The sequence below is a fragment of the Sus scrofa genome, chromosome 15, assembly GCF_054392235.1.
Source record: "Sus scrofa isolate SSC_HxYL_T2T_F1_AM1 chromosome 15, Sscrofa_HxYL_maternal_Yorkshire_Landrace_v2.0, whole genome shotgun sequence".
Taxonomy (NCBI): Eukaryota; Metazoa; Chordata; class Mammalia; order Artiodactyla; family Suidae; genus Sus; species Sus scrofa.
The window spans coordinates 106,142,690-106,155,403 of record NC_139397.1 but is presented as its reverse complement, the minus strand read 5'-3'; the positions used below and the strand labels follow the sequence as shown (position 1 = coordinate 106,155,403).

Sequence of the window (12,714 nt, the reverse complement as noted above, 5' to 3'; positions counted from 1 at the left end):
TACTTATTCTAAAAGATATTCTAAAGCCCCAAAATACAAACTGCATGAATTTAGGCATTTTCAATTAACTGAGCAGAAGGAGATCCACCTCTCAGTAAATAGCCTTTAAGGTTTAATGTCCGAAGAATTTTTTAATAGGGGTGGGGGGTATTGTATCATTTTCTCAGAATGTAAAACTGCAAATCCCCAAATATCCGATTCTCTTTTTTAAAAGTCTCCTCATTGAATGGAAGGATAACTTGTCTATCATCAGCTTTAATAGCAAAAATGTGAACTTTGGAGAACATGAAATACAAAGAGAAATCAAGTTCATTATATAAACAAAGTGTATTCAAATGTTTATTTTACTACAGGGAGTGTAGTAAAGAAAAAAATCAAGTTATTTACTAGATTAGGTAACAATTTAGTGAGGAATGTTTCATAGTTTACCCAAAATTAAACAATACATCTAATAAATTTTTATATTTATTTTATTATCCTTAATGAACTATGTTTAACATTTTACAAATCTTCAGATTGTTAACAGTTTTCAGCAGTATATATAGCAGTAATGGCAATAAATACACTGAAATGTGAGATTCCTCTGATGAAAGAATACAAAAGATAGAAACACTTGGGAACAAGAGGGCAAAATGTGAACTCTAGGTCTGAGATGGGAATTAACATAGTCAAATCTTTACAACACTTGTACATGGAGAAATGAGGAAAACATTCCTTAAAAATGAATACAAAACTTTTGAGCTTCACCTTCCTGCGAAGTTTTGAGGGACATTATTTGATCCACAATCCCTAAAACTATACTATGTACTGATACCAGAGGATTCAGACACAGAAAGTGATCTTAAAATGATTGCCAAAGCAAAGAAGTTCTTTTATTCCTCAACATTTGTGATCTTCATGGTAAACTGTGTATTATAAAAGGGTGTAATCCCTATACAACTGCGTGTCATAAAAATGGATTTTATAAATTCAAGATCATATGTATTCAAAAATACATATAAGCTGTGCTTTAGTAAACGAATCCATCAATTAGGGATAATTTTGCTTTTAAGATATATCCAAAGTATATACAAAGGATCCACAAATGTTAACAATTTGTGACCAAAATTCTCAAGGTTTTTATTTGCAAAAAACTGTTGGTTTTCAATTTAAAAATTTTAAGAAAGTTGTGAATATTCTAGGTTTATTATCACTTGGGTTAAGAAAAAGTAGATGGCTTCAGCTTTTTAACAGGTGATCTGTGAACTACTCGCAAATGAGAAGTTACACGTTTGATCATTAGAAAAGATAAATTGCCTATACTTCCCAATTGAGAACAGAATGTGCAGTTTATAAAAAAATAAGATTTTATTCTGAAACTAAAAAAAAAAGTATTTCTAGAAAAGCCCTTGGGGATACATCTTCTCATTTCCTTTACACAGAATGAGTAAGTGGCATACCTGAATAGGTAAACCCTTTATCAACATGTGTATGCCATTACCAAGACAAGACATTAAACATTTTTCAGAGTGGGAAAAAATATACACTTAAAATATTGAAGTGCAACATATTACTATATAGTTTCTAACTTCATTTCAACATAATGTATCATCACTATAAACTGGATTCAAAAAAGAAACGCACTAAAAGAAGTTACTGGCATGCAAAATTCATTGTTCCAACGTGAAACACTAGGTCTATATTTTTTAATAAAAACTGCACATCTGTTTAATTTGGCTAACAGAAAGAAAATGTACACTTATGATGTTATCATATCCTTCTAATAAAGCAAGTCTATATCAAAGGCACTTCAGCAGAGCACTAACTGCTTAACCGTTTCCAAGTCATTTTCATTTATGCCACTTTCAATGCATCTTTCTGTGTAAGAGTAATAAGAAGCTCCAATTTGGACCTTATCACTTCCCCTCCCCAAAAAGTAAATCTAAGTATTACCCAAAACATTTCTCTCTCTTATGGATTGGGGTAAAAGATAGCAAACTTTTGCCTAGGTCATTAAATTCTTTGGGTTAATACAGAAAGGCAGGAGTGTTATCTGATTGGTTAGATAACTTCAGGAATGGTTACAGGAAAAAACTGGCTGAAGTCTACTATCTTAGGGAAAAAAGCTGTTGTCTTTTATTTTATATCAACCTATAATTTGACTGAAGCTAATGTGGCTAATTTTAGTGCTTTCAAGACTTGTTTATGTACCTTGGGTGTCTATGTTGCTCCCATGTTAATTAGTAGGGTATGAGAAATAAAGCAATTTAGTTTCATTTTTTCCCTCAAGGCAAAGGAGAAGCAGCTTCAGACATTTGCCTTTATGGAAATTTTAAGGAAAATTGGATGACTTGATTTTAATTAACAAAGAGCTTCATTTTCAAGACATGTGAATGGTAATTCAGAGTTGAAGACACTTATAATTAAAAACAGCTGTTGAATGTATTCACACTCAATTCCTTGCTATGATTAAAAGAATATATTACTTCCTAACTTGGAAAAATGTTGTATTTATATAACTTATAGCATTTAAGTGATTTAAATTTTTACTTTTCTCATGAAATTGCAACTGTTTCCCAAACATCTTTTATGAGTATCAACAGAAAAAAAAATAGTTATATATCCATATAATATCCTGAAGGTATTTCTGAGTCTCAGGGAAATCGCATTTTTTTCTGCTTCACATTTCAGAAAAAAATTTGGAATGTTTATTCCCTTTACCTCCACATATTTTAATTTTTTGGTGTTCACAAGAAACTTTCAATTCATTGATTTTCAAGTTTAATAGCATTTGACTGAATTTTTTTAAAAAGAAGAACTATCTTAAAACTGATTTTAGCCTACATGTATTAAAGTCTAAAACTAAAGATTTGGGGGAGAGATGTTTGGGAGTTTTTTTAGACTTGTAAGAAGTTTTCCCTGACAGCTAAGTTCAGTGAAATTTTGGTGGCGGGGGAAGGTGTAAGAAATTTTTAAAAATTCAGTATCAGAGCATTCAATTCTGGTTTCTAAATATAAGGATGTGTCTTTATTCTATGAGGTTATTATATCCCAAAACAACCAAGGAGCTGGCATTTCCCTCTCTCACAACCAAGTAGCTTTTTGCCCATCTTATATGAATATGGAATATATTTCTGGGTTGATACAATACACATGTTGTTTATTGGGGGAAAAATGTGCTTTGGCTTTGAACTCTAGAATAACATCAATCCAGAATATTTATCAAGTTATTTTAAAGTATAGGTAATGGAGAACATAGTAGTAACATTTCATAAGACTATTGATGCCTAAAGAATACAGTTTCATTTTTAAGTGTTTCACAGGCTTAGTCATCAAAGCAGAGGCAACATTTTTGGAAGCAACTTTAGGAGTACACTTTTCACTGTTCTTCAGAGTCGGGGCTAAACTTGCTGACTGAGCAACATTTTCAGATAACAAACATCTTGAGGTTAATTTTACATTTTGCATTCTTGGATACTTTAATTCATTCACCTAAAAATAAATGAAAAGAATAGGCCAGAAAAAGCATTCTTGGTATCTCTCTCTCACTACTGAATTACCATTTTACTATTTACTCTGCTTGAGACATGTCCAGGGACCATGAGATTGCTCAGTCTCAACTTCTCAAGTTCATACCGCAATTTACAACAAGAAGCAAGAATAAACAGCAGGAGACTGCAAAGACACAACCACTCTTGGTGTTAATTTATGGGAAGAAGTGGGCGTTCCTCTCGCTTCCTCCAGATATTAGTCTTGCTGTCTTTTTTGGCTAGCGGTGGTCTGCCCCTCTTTTTAGTGGGGGATATGTTGGCTTCAAAATCGTCAACGGTGTTTTTCCTTCCTGGGGACTCTTCCCCGGGGTGCTCCATGATGGCTCCGCTCCCTCCATCGAGGATGTGCCTTAAAGCTGGGTCCTCGGGGGAGCAGACAGTGGTTCCACTCTCACTACTGCTCAGGTCTAAATCTTCTAAGTAAAGGATCTTAGGCTGATGCATGCTTTTGATGAAAGTTTTCTCCCTCTCCAGCTTTCTGCTTGAGTGGTGCTCATTCATGTCCACCCCAGAATCCAGACTCGTGTCATTGCTCTGGGCTCTCTTGCCCTTTTTCAGGTCGATGAAAGAATGCCTCACTTGTGCGACTGGCTTTCCATCAAGAGACACAAACCAGGCTCTGGGATGAGGGGAGGGCTTTCCTTTGGACAGTTCTAGGAGGGTCTGTTCTGAAATTCCTTGAAGCTCTGATGAAAATGGAGTCATGACAACAGCTTCATTTAGTGTTCCAGGAACAGAAACGGATTCTAGTAAGCTGTTCGAATACCGGCTCCAATCTGAAGTTTGGGATGGCAAGCTCTGCTGCCCTTCGAGTGGGATGCTCTCCTCCCTGGCATCTGGTGGCTGTGCATGAGAATGCATTGGCATTTTGGGCAATGTCTGTGTAAAGTTTTCTCTATTTACTGGCTCCATCAATTGGCCATACACAAGCTGTCCCTTTCTTGGCAAAGTAGCTGACTTAGCGGAATGTAACTGCTCTGGAGTGGAGAAAAGGTCAGATGTTTGAAGGATGGCAATGGGCTGGCTGTAGATGTGCACCAGCTGTTCAGGAAGGTGGGAATGCCCATACACCTCCTCACTACCTGTGAGATACCTCTTTTCCTCCTGAGCATTACCTAGAGATGGAGATAGATTGTTGTTAATATGTTTAGGTTGTTTGGACCCTACATTGGGCTCCAAAGACTGTGTTGTGTTTCTTGAGTAATTATTTTGATTGACTGATAAGAATGAAACATCTTCATTGTAGATTTTTAAATTGTCCCGAGTTTTTACCATGGAAACTCTTTCTTCCACTTCTACCTTGGATGGTTCCTTTTTCTGAGGGCTGTACGAGGAGTTTTTGGCATTGAATAACTGTGACTTGTCCTCGGTTTTTAATGCAACTTTGACTGAACTGATGTGATTTATGTGAGTTGTTGAAGTTGTCTGATCTCTCTTGAGGACCTCAAGTTTAGTGATATTTCTTTCTCTTTTTTGTGTAGTACCACACTTATCCCTAGAGAAGAAGAGAAGGCAAAAATGTTTAAAACTTACCTGGAAAGTTTTGCTTAAAAAAAAAAAAACTCTATGTTTATTATATATAGATTAAAAAAATGGATATATCCCAACAGCATCATTACATATATTTTAAGGATCAAACCATTGATTTCTATAAGTAAACTCTGTAATACACAGAATAACTGACATGATACTATAATCTGATAGGACCTGTGCTCATACACATTAATATTGTTCTTACCTGCAATAACAAAGAAGTACAGCAAAAAATCCAATGACTATGACTACTGTTCCTCCTAATATGGCTGTAAGAAACACTGTGTGGTAGGCAGTTATGTCTTTTGAGTCTCCATTTATACCTGACCCTAAACAGGCCAATATAAAACAAACAAAACCAAGAGAAAATACATTATTTTCAATCAAATTTGTTGTTAAATGAAACTTCAAGGTTACAGAGGAACAGGCATTCCAGTATTGACTGTTCTTTCCTATGTGCTTAAGGGACGATAAAATTGTTTATGATATTGAGTAGGCAACCAAGTACAGCACAGCACAATATGAAATTTCTTCAAACAAGAGAGAGATAAGAATAACAATTCTATTTGCAGATTCTTATTTAGGATCCGGAGTGACAACAAAGTAATGGTGGGTTATAACTGGGTGAAATTCAACTTCTGCTCCTAAGAATATCTGAATAGGTACTTAAACAATAGAGTAATGCTAACAATTTTAACTCCACATAATTCCAATGGAACTCACTTTTGGAAATAAGAGCCTGACATTGTTGCATTTGTTCCAATATGTATGACAATACCAAAAAAAAAAAATGCTTAAAAGAGGTTAGAAAGACAGAAAATTATATTTGAAAATGCATATTTAAAACATTAATAGTACTTGTTTACTAAGTTCTAAACCCAGCCAGCTATTTACCTATAGCAATCTGTGAAAAACTGATTTTCAATTCTTGGGCTTTTATATTTTTTCAAGGAATTCTAGAAAGCTGTTTTAAGATTTTAAAAGCAGATTTAGTATAATATTAACCAAATTATAATTAAAGTAGCTTAAGCACACTGGACACTAACTAGTCCATTATAGGATCAATTTTGATTTTATGATAACACTCATATCCAACTCCCGCAATTTAGAAAAAAAAGAAAACTAATACTCAGATGGGTAAGTACCTATTTCAAGCTCACCCTGTTGATTACTATCAAGCCAGAACTACAATCAACTTATCTATATTTCTCATATAATGTTCCTTTGACTGTGATATGCTTGCAGGATGGACTTCAAAAGCATCATTGGAAGGTATCTAATTCAAACTAAATGGGAACTCCCCATTTCTGTTAGTTCGCTGATTCACACAAAATCATTCCCAATATAAGCTAAAACAAAACTTCCACCTTTTTGAGAAAATTATTTCAGCTTTTATAATTCATAGTCATCTTGTATAAATTGGTTGCTTCAGGTATAATTTTTTAGTGGAAAGTACACATCTCTAAAAACTAGTGTTCTTTAGATTATTTTATTAGAAATGAAATTAACTTGGATTTAGTTGAAGTATTAAATATTAATTGTTCTTTTTCATCAATATTTTATTGCAGTTGAAAATCTAGGATAATGTCAGACAGCTGGCAAGACCGCATGATATTGTCCACCATGAAAAAGTAATCATCCTCTGTTTCTGAATAAATAATTCGTAAGCACTAGTTAGTTCAAACAAAAACAGAACCATCTCTTGATCATAATGGTTAATAGTTCACATTTCTTCTATTGGAATACTCATTTGGCTTCACTGGAAAAAAATTTTTGGTACCTTGCATAGTTTAAAATTCAAAGGTTGTTAAACGTAAAATAAAAATATCAAATTATTAAAAATTTTTCAGAAAAAAAGCCTCCAAATTATCAATAGTCAAGCCCTAACAAAGTTAGATGATAGAATGTTACAGAGAAAGGTTACCAAATGCCATCCACATCCTGGAACAGAGTGTGCACTGGGACTGTTCCTGAACAGCATGGAACAACAAGGTTGCAGCTGCCTCACAGCTGGGAGCCAAGACACTAGGTAAACCAAAGGAATTATCTCTGACACATGATTAAAGATGAAGGAGTGACATATGCATTTAGCTTTCATACTCTCGCCAAATGATACTGAAGGTTTATTTTTTGTTTTTATAAATACATAAACCCAAAGATTACAGGAGAATGAGGAAAAAGAAGAAACAAGAGCAACAAGATACTGAAGGCTGGAAAGTTGACTCAACATAGCTGGCAGCAGAGAAAGCCGAGAAGCAACTCAACTGACACCAGCAAATACCCAGAAGGCCTAAAAAGTGGTAGCAGGCCCGTGGTGCAACCAGTGTACACTACGGCAGGTTAGACTATTTCTTTAAGAAGCATTAATGGATGAAATATGCAATGTTTGGGTATCTGGGGAGATTTACACAACTCAAGATGTAGTATTTCTAAGTACAAATTATGTAGATAATTTTATACCATATTAAATCTAGGAAAAATGAAATACTCATTTCTCCTAGAATATGAATAGGTCACTCATAGCACAGAAGTTTTTGCCAACCTTCTAGTCATGTCAGGCCAGTTTTCATTTGAGCGATCACTTGTCTTATCTTGGAAACAGTCTGGAGACACCATTATGCAATATCTCTTCCTCCTCCCCACCACACCCCCACCAAGGAGTACGTTCATGACCAAAATCTGGACCACCTAAATTCTTCTCTAGAAAGATTAGAAACAGTGTAAGGAAAAGACTGCAATGGGTTAGACCTAGCTATCCTGAAGCAACAGTCTTCCAAAGACAGTCAAGTAGGTCTTTTAACTGAACCCTCTAGGATTCCTACCTTTTAGAATTTGGTTCTTCGGGCTTCACTGGAATCCTGCGAACTCCCTATATCCTAATACATTTTTTAAATTATCCAAAATCTGGAGTTCCCATTGTAGCTCAGTGGTTAATGAACCTGAATAGTATCCATGAGGATGCAGGTTCAATCCCTGGCCTTGCTCAGTGGGTTAAGGTTCCAGCATTGCTGTGAACTGTGATGTAGGTTGCAGATGCAGCTCAGATCCAGCGTTGCTGCTGTGGCTGTGGTGTAGGCTGGCAGCTGTAGCTCTGATTTGACCCCTAGCCTGGGAGCCTCCATATGCCACTGGTGCAGCCCTAAAAAGACAAAAAAAAAAAAAAAATTATCCAAAATCTGTTCTTGTTGTTTGCAACCAAAAGCAATAGCAGATCTGGGTAGAATTTATTCATTTAAATAGTAAACTAAGAAAATTCTTTATCTGGATATTCATACTTCAGATTCATCAGATATTATAGCTATAAAGGACCTCAGAGTTCACAGAACTTAATCTTTCCTTATACACATGGAAAAAATAAAATAAAATAAAGCTGAGATCAAGTGACTAGAAGCTTTTTCCTACAGAAGGTAAGTGGCAATGTTTAGAATTAAATAGCATCTACTAATATCAATTCCAGCATGACTATTTGGATTTTTTTTAATTTACTTTTTGTTTCATTTTTACAATACCTCTAGTTCCTAGAAGTGGAGCTGCTATCCAGTAGCCCAAATGTGGTGCGTCATATGTCCAAATTAAATGATTGTTATATTCCTTAACCATTCCCCGACCATGATTTACCCAAGCACCTAAAAAAGAAGGCAAGGAAAAATTCTAATCAGTTAGTTTATATATCTTTACTGTTGACAGGAGCCTGCTGATAATCAGGTATATAGTATTTTGCAGAACTTTTTCAAACATTAGGAAAACTGTGGCAATATTATCATAATATAGCACATATTGTAATATATAAAATAGAATAAATTGATTTGTTATGTCTAAAGGAAATAAAATCATTACAAATAAACACTAATGATATAGATATATTTAGGGAAATCATGACTCTCCAAATGTCTAAACTGTACATATTGAGATGTCCTAAGGATATGTGTAATTGAATCCAAATTTATCAATAGGTGGTTATTTGTTATGTGTTCTGGGATTATGATTAAGAACTTATATGTTTTATGGACTTACTAATTTTTTTTATTAAACACTGTTTTGTTCTAGTACTGTTGGCATAAGCTCTTTTATAACTAAATTTTAAAAATTGCTATTCAGATCCAATTAAATGTCATCCATGGAAAACAGAATTCAGTAAAACAACTATCTTTTATGAAGTTCAGCATAACAAAACTAATTATAGGTTTGGTGTATATTCATATTTGGTTCACTGTAATGATGTGTATCTATAACACGTAAGGTATATAAACTTGACAGGAATGAGTCAACCTATTACTTTTTAAATGGTCACATTAAATTAAGCATTACATATGTAACAAATCAATTCAAAAATCCTGTCACTGGAAGGTACATTCAGGAGGAATGATCAGAAAGCAGAACTCAAAGCAGATATTCTCCTTCAGAGTGTTTCAAAATAACTCTCTCATCCAACTAATTAGGAGTTGGGGCCAGAATAAACTGACCTGTTCAAAGTCACACTTCTATACAATTGTATTATTAATAACCATTTCTCTCCATGGTACAATGTAAGGTCTATAATGTCTTGTTTACCACATCACCTAGAATGGTGTAATGCCTATACTGAAGAATCAATAAGATGTAACAAATTGTGAGGACATATTTATATAGTTACACTTTTTTAACCAATTTATGCATTTTATATTTTACTTATTTTCAGAGGGTGTATTATTTTTGTTATTCTTACCAGTTAAGTTATTCTTTTTATTACGCTATATAAAATATGTAATGGTATATAAGGCTTTCTTTATAAATTTTAGTTGCATAATATACACAATTTTAATATAATGCTAATTTTTAAAGAAAAATTGAAATGTAATAGATAATACTAAATGGTAAAGATGAAAGCCATATAAAATGGGATAAAGCATATAATAAATTTCCTATTTGTGCCAGCATATTTTCCATCCCACTTCTCCAGAAGGAGACACTTAATCTGTTTCTTAAGATCCATGATATAATAATCTGTCTGAATGTAATTGTTTTTAAATACATGTATTTTATTCTGTAAAAAAAAATATATTCTATGATAATCTATGTGGGAAAAGAATGTGAAAGGGAATGGGTGTATGTACATGTATAACTGAATCTCTTCGTTGTACAGCAGAAATTATCACAATCTTGTAAATCAACTACAATAAAATTTTTTAATGAAAAAAAAAAATCACACTTCTAGTGGAGTTTGCGTCATGGTTCAGTGGTTAACAAATCCGACTAAGAACCATGAGGTTGCAGGTTCGATCCCTGGCCTTGCTCAGTGGGTTAAGGATCTGGTGTTGCTGTGAGCTGTGGTGTAGGTTGCAGACGCGGCTCAGATCCCACGTTGCTATGGCTCTGGCGTAGGCCAGCAGCTACAGCTCCGATTAGACCCCTAGCCTGGGAATTTCCATATGCCAAAGGAGCGGCCCTAATAAAAGCAAAAAGACCAAAAAAAAAAAAAAAAAAATCACAATTCTGGTAAGTAGACCAAAATCCAGGTTAATCCAATGATTTACAATAGTATATTACTGTGGTATTATGATTTGTAGTAAGAAATGTATATATCTGTTTGGTCTTAATCTCCAGTCCTGACACAGAACTCCTAAAACCTTGGAATTTCCCATGTGATAAGATCCATAAAGGTGGAAAGAGCCTCTTTTGTTGTTTATAACCACCCTCCTTCAACCACATCTGAGTTTATGTTAATGAGGTGAATTTTGGTAAGTCCCTGTGGGTAGGAATAGGGGGCTGGTTGCCAGGGGAACCAGTCACATGATTAGAGGGTTAGACTAATTTTAACACCAGTTGAGTGTCCTAAAATTACTGCCCTCAACACACATCTCTAGAGAAGGGAGAGGGGCTGGGGTTTGAACTCAGCCACCAGTGTTCCATGGTTTAATCATGCATGCCTATATAATGACGCCTCCATAAAAATGCCTGAAATACAGGGTTCAGAGAGCAGAGGTGGTGAACACGTGGAGGTGCTTGGAGAGTGATGCATGCAAAAGAGAGAACCTCCATGGAAGCTTCACGCCCCTTCTCCTATACCTTGCCCTATGCATTCTCTTCCATCTGGCTATTACTAAGTTGTGTCCTTTTATAATAAACCAATCATCTAGTAAGTAAACTGTTTTCCTGTGAGCTGTTCTATCAAATTATCCAACTGGAGGATCGAGTCATGCCAACCTCCAATTTACATACTGTCAGGCAGAAGTATGGATGGACTTGAAGCTGGCCTCTCGAGTTGGAGGCATGAGAGATGTGGTCTTGTAAGACACAGCCCTTAACCCATGGGATCTGACACTAACTCCAGGTAGAAAGTATCTAAATTGAATGAAATTTTAGGACACTCAACTGGTGTAGAAATCCTGCTTGGTACAAGAAAAACACCCCACATTTGGTGATCAGAAGTAAAAGTTCTGAGTATAGAAGAGCATTGAGAAATAAGAGTTTGTCTTATATAGTTTCTAGACTTTCTTAAGCATAATATATCTATGCTTTTACCTGCTACGGTGAACACGTGTTTGCCTGTGCCTCACTACCTACACTTCCAGTTACAGCAACACCTTATTCCAAATCTCCTTTGAGGATCCCTAGTCTCAGTCCAAATGATTCGTTTAGGGCTCCAACCCCAGGCCCAACATCTGACTTAAGCCTAAGTAAATCTGTGCATTCTATTTGCAGGCCACAAAGACTGATTCCAAGATTGGCATTCAAATCCCATTCTACAAATGCAGTGAATCCAAGGGTTTGTGTAATAGCTACTAGGAAAAGAACTCTCTCCATTGGACTTCAACCTGGGTAATATATAATATTAGAGCATCTATGACTTTTTGCCACTTAGAAGGGAAATCCTATCCCAGAAATTTATGTTACTGACGAAAGAAAAAGATGAGATCAGAGAGAAGGAGAGAAATTCAAGTCCTAAGAAGCTGTCTAAGCTGTGTATCATGGCACTCAAAACAGTTCTACCCCTGGACTATACAGCTGTGGACTGATCTTTTTGTTTTGTTTTGTTTTTTTTGCTAAAGACTCAAAACTTTACTTACATGGGAACAAACAAACAAAAAAAAATAAGAAAAGCAAAAGAGAATAAAATCACATCAAGCTGCTAATGAGGAGGCTAAACTCAACAAAGATTTTTTTTTGGAAAATAATCACTGTGTGTATAAATACGTTTTCATGACGTTAGCATACATTTCTCAATTCCTTTAACCAAGTTTTTAGATATGTCATATTGCCTTAAAAGAAAACAACCCCATAAGACCAGAATTAAAAAAATAAATTTTATTTCTGCTCAAAATGTTAGGGGATATAAAAAAATAGGAATGTGAATAATGCTATTTTAAAATATTGACATTATTTCCCTCACAGTTGTATCTTAATCAAAATGGGGCCAATCTTGGTCATTGACAAAGTGCTTAAAATAATATTACTGACTTAATGCTCTACTAAAGATAAAACATTCAAATATAAAATATTTTAATGTTTTAAATAAGGCATATTCAATTTTGGCATTCTTTATAAAAACAGATTTTTGTCAGTTATACCTCAATAAAGCTGAAAGTTTTAATAAATATAGAAATTTCTAAGGTAAAACTTTAAAATATTCAAAAAAATAAAAATATTCAGAATATTTTCACTTAGCTCACAT

At 34.6% G+C, this 12,714-nt stretch overlaps 1 protein-coding gene across 2 annotated transcripts in view; it reads right to left on the bottom strand.

The window, feature by feature from the left end:
- Positions 1–452: 452 nt before the first annotated feature.
- FAM171B (family with sequence similarity 171 member B) overlaps positions 453–12,714 on the bottom strand; it is a 73,951-nt gene continuing 61,689 nt past the window's right edge. For both annotated transcript variants that reach the window (XM_084999139.1, XM_003133530.5), the window contains exons 6-8: positions 8,573–8,689; positions 5,269–5,392; positions 453–5,025 (exon numbers count right to left, since the gene is read on the bottom strand). In XM_084999139.1, coding sequence (XP_084855265.1) covers positions 3,681–5,025; positions 5,269–5,392; positions 8,573–8,689 — 1,586 coding nt within the window. In that variant the 3' untranslated portion in view covers positions 453–3,680. The remainder of the gene's footprint in view (positions 5,026–5,268; positions 5,393–8,572; positions 8,690–12,714) is intronic.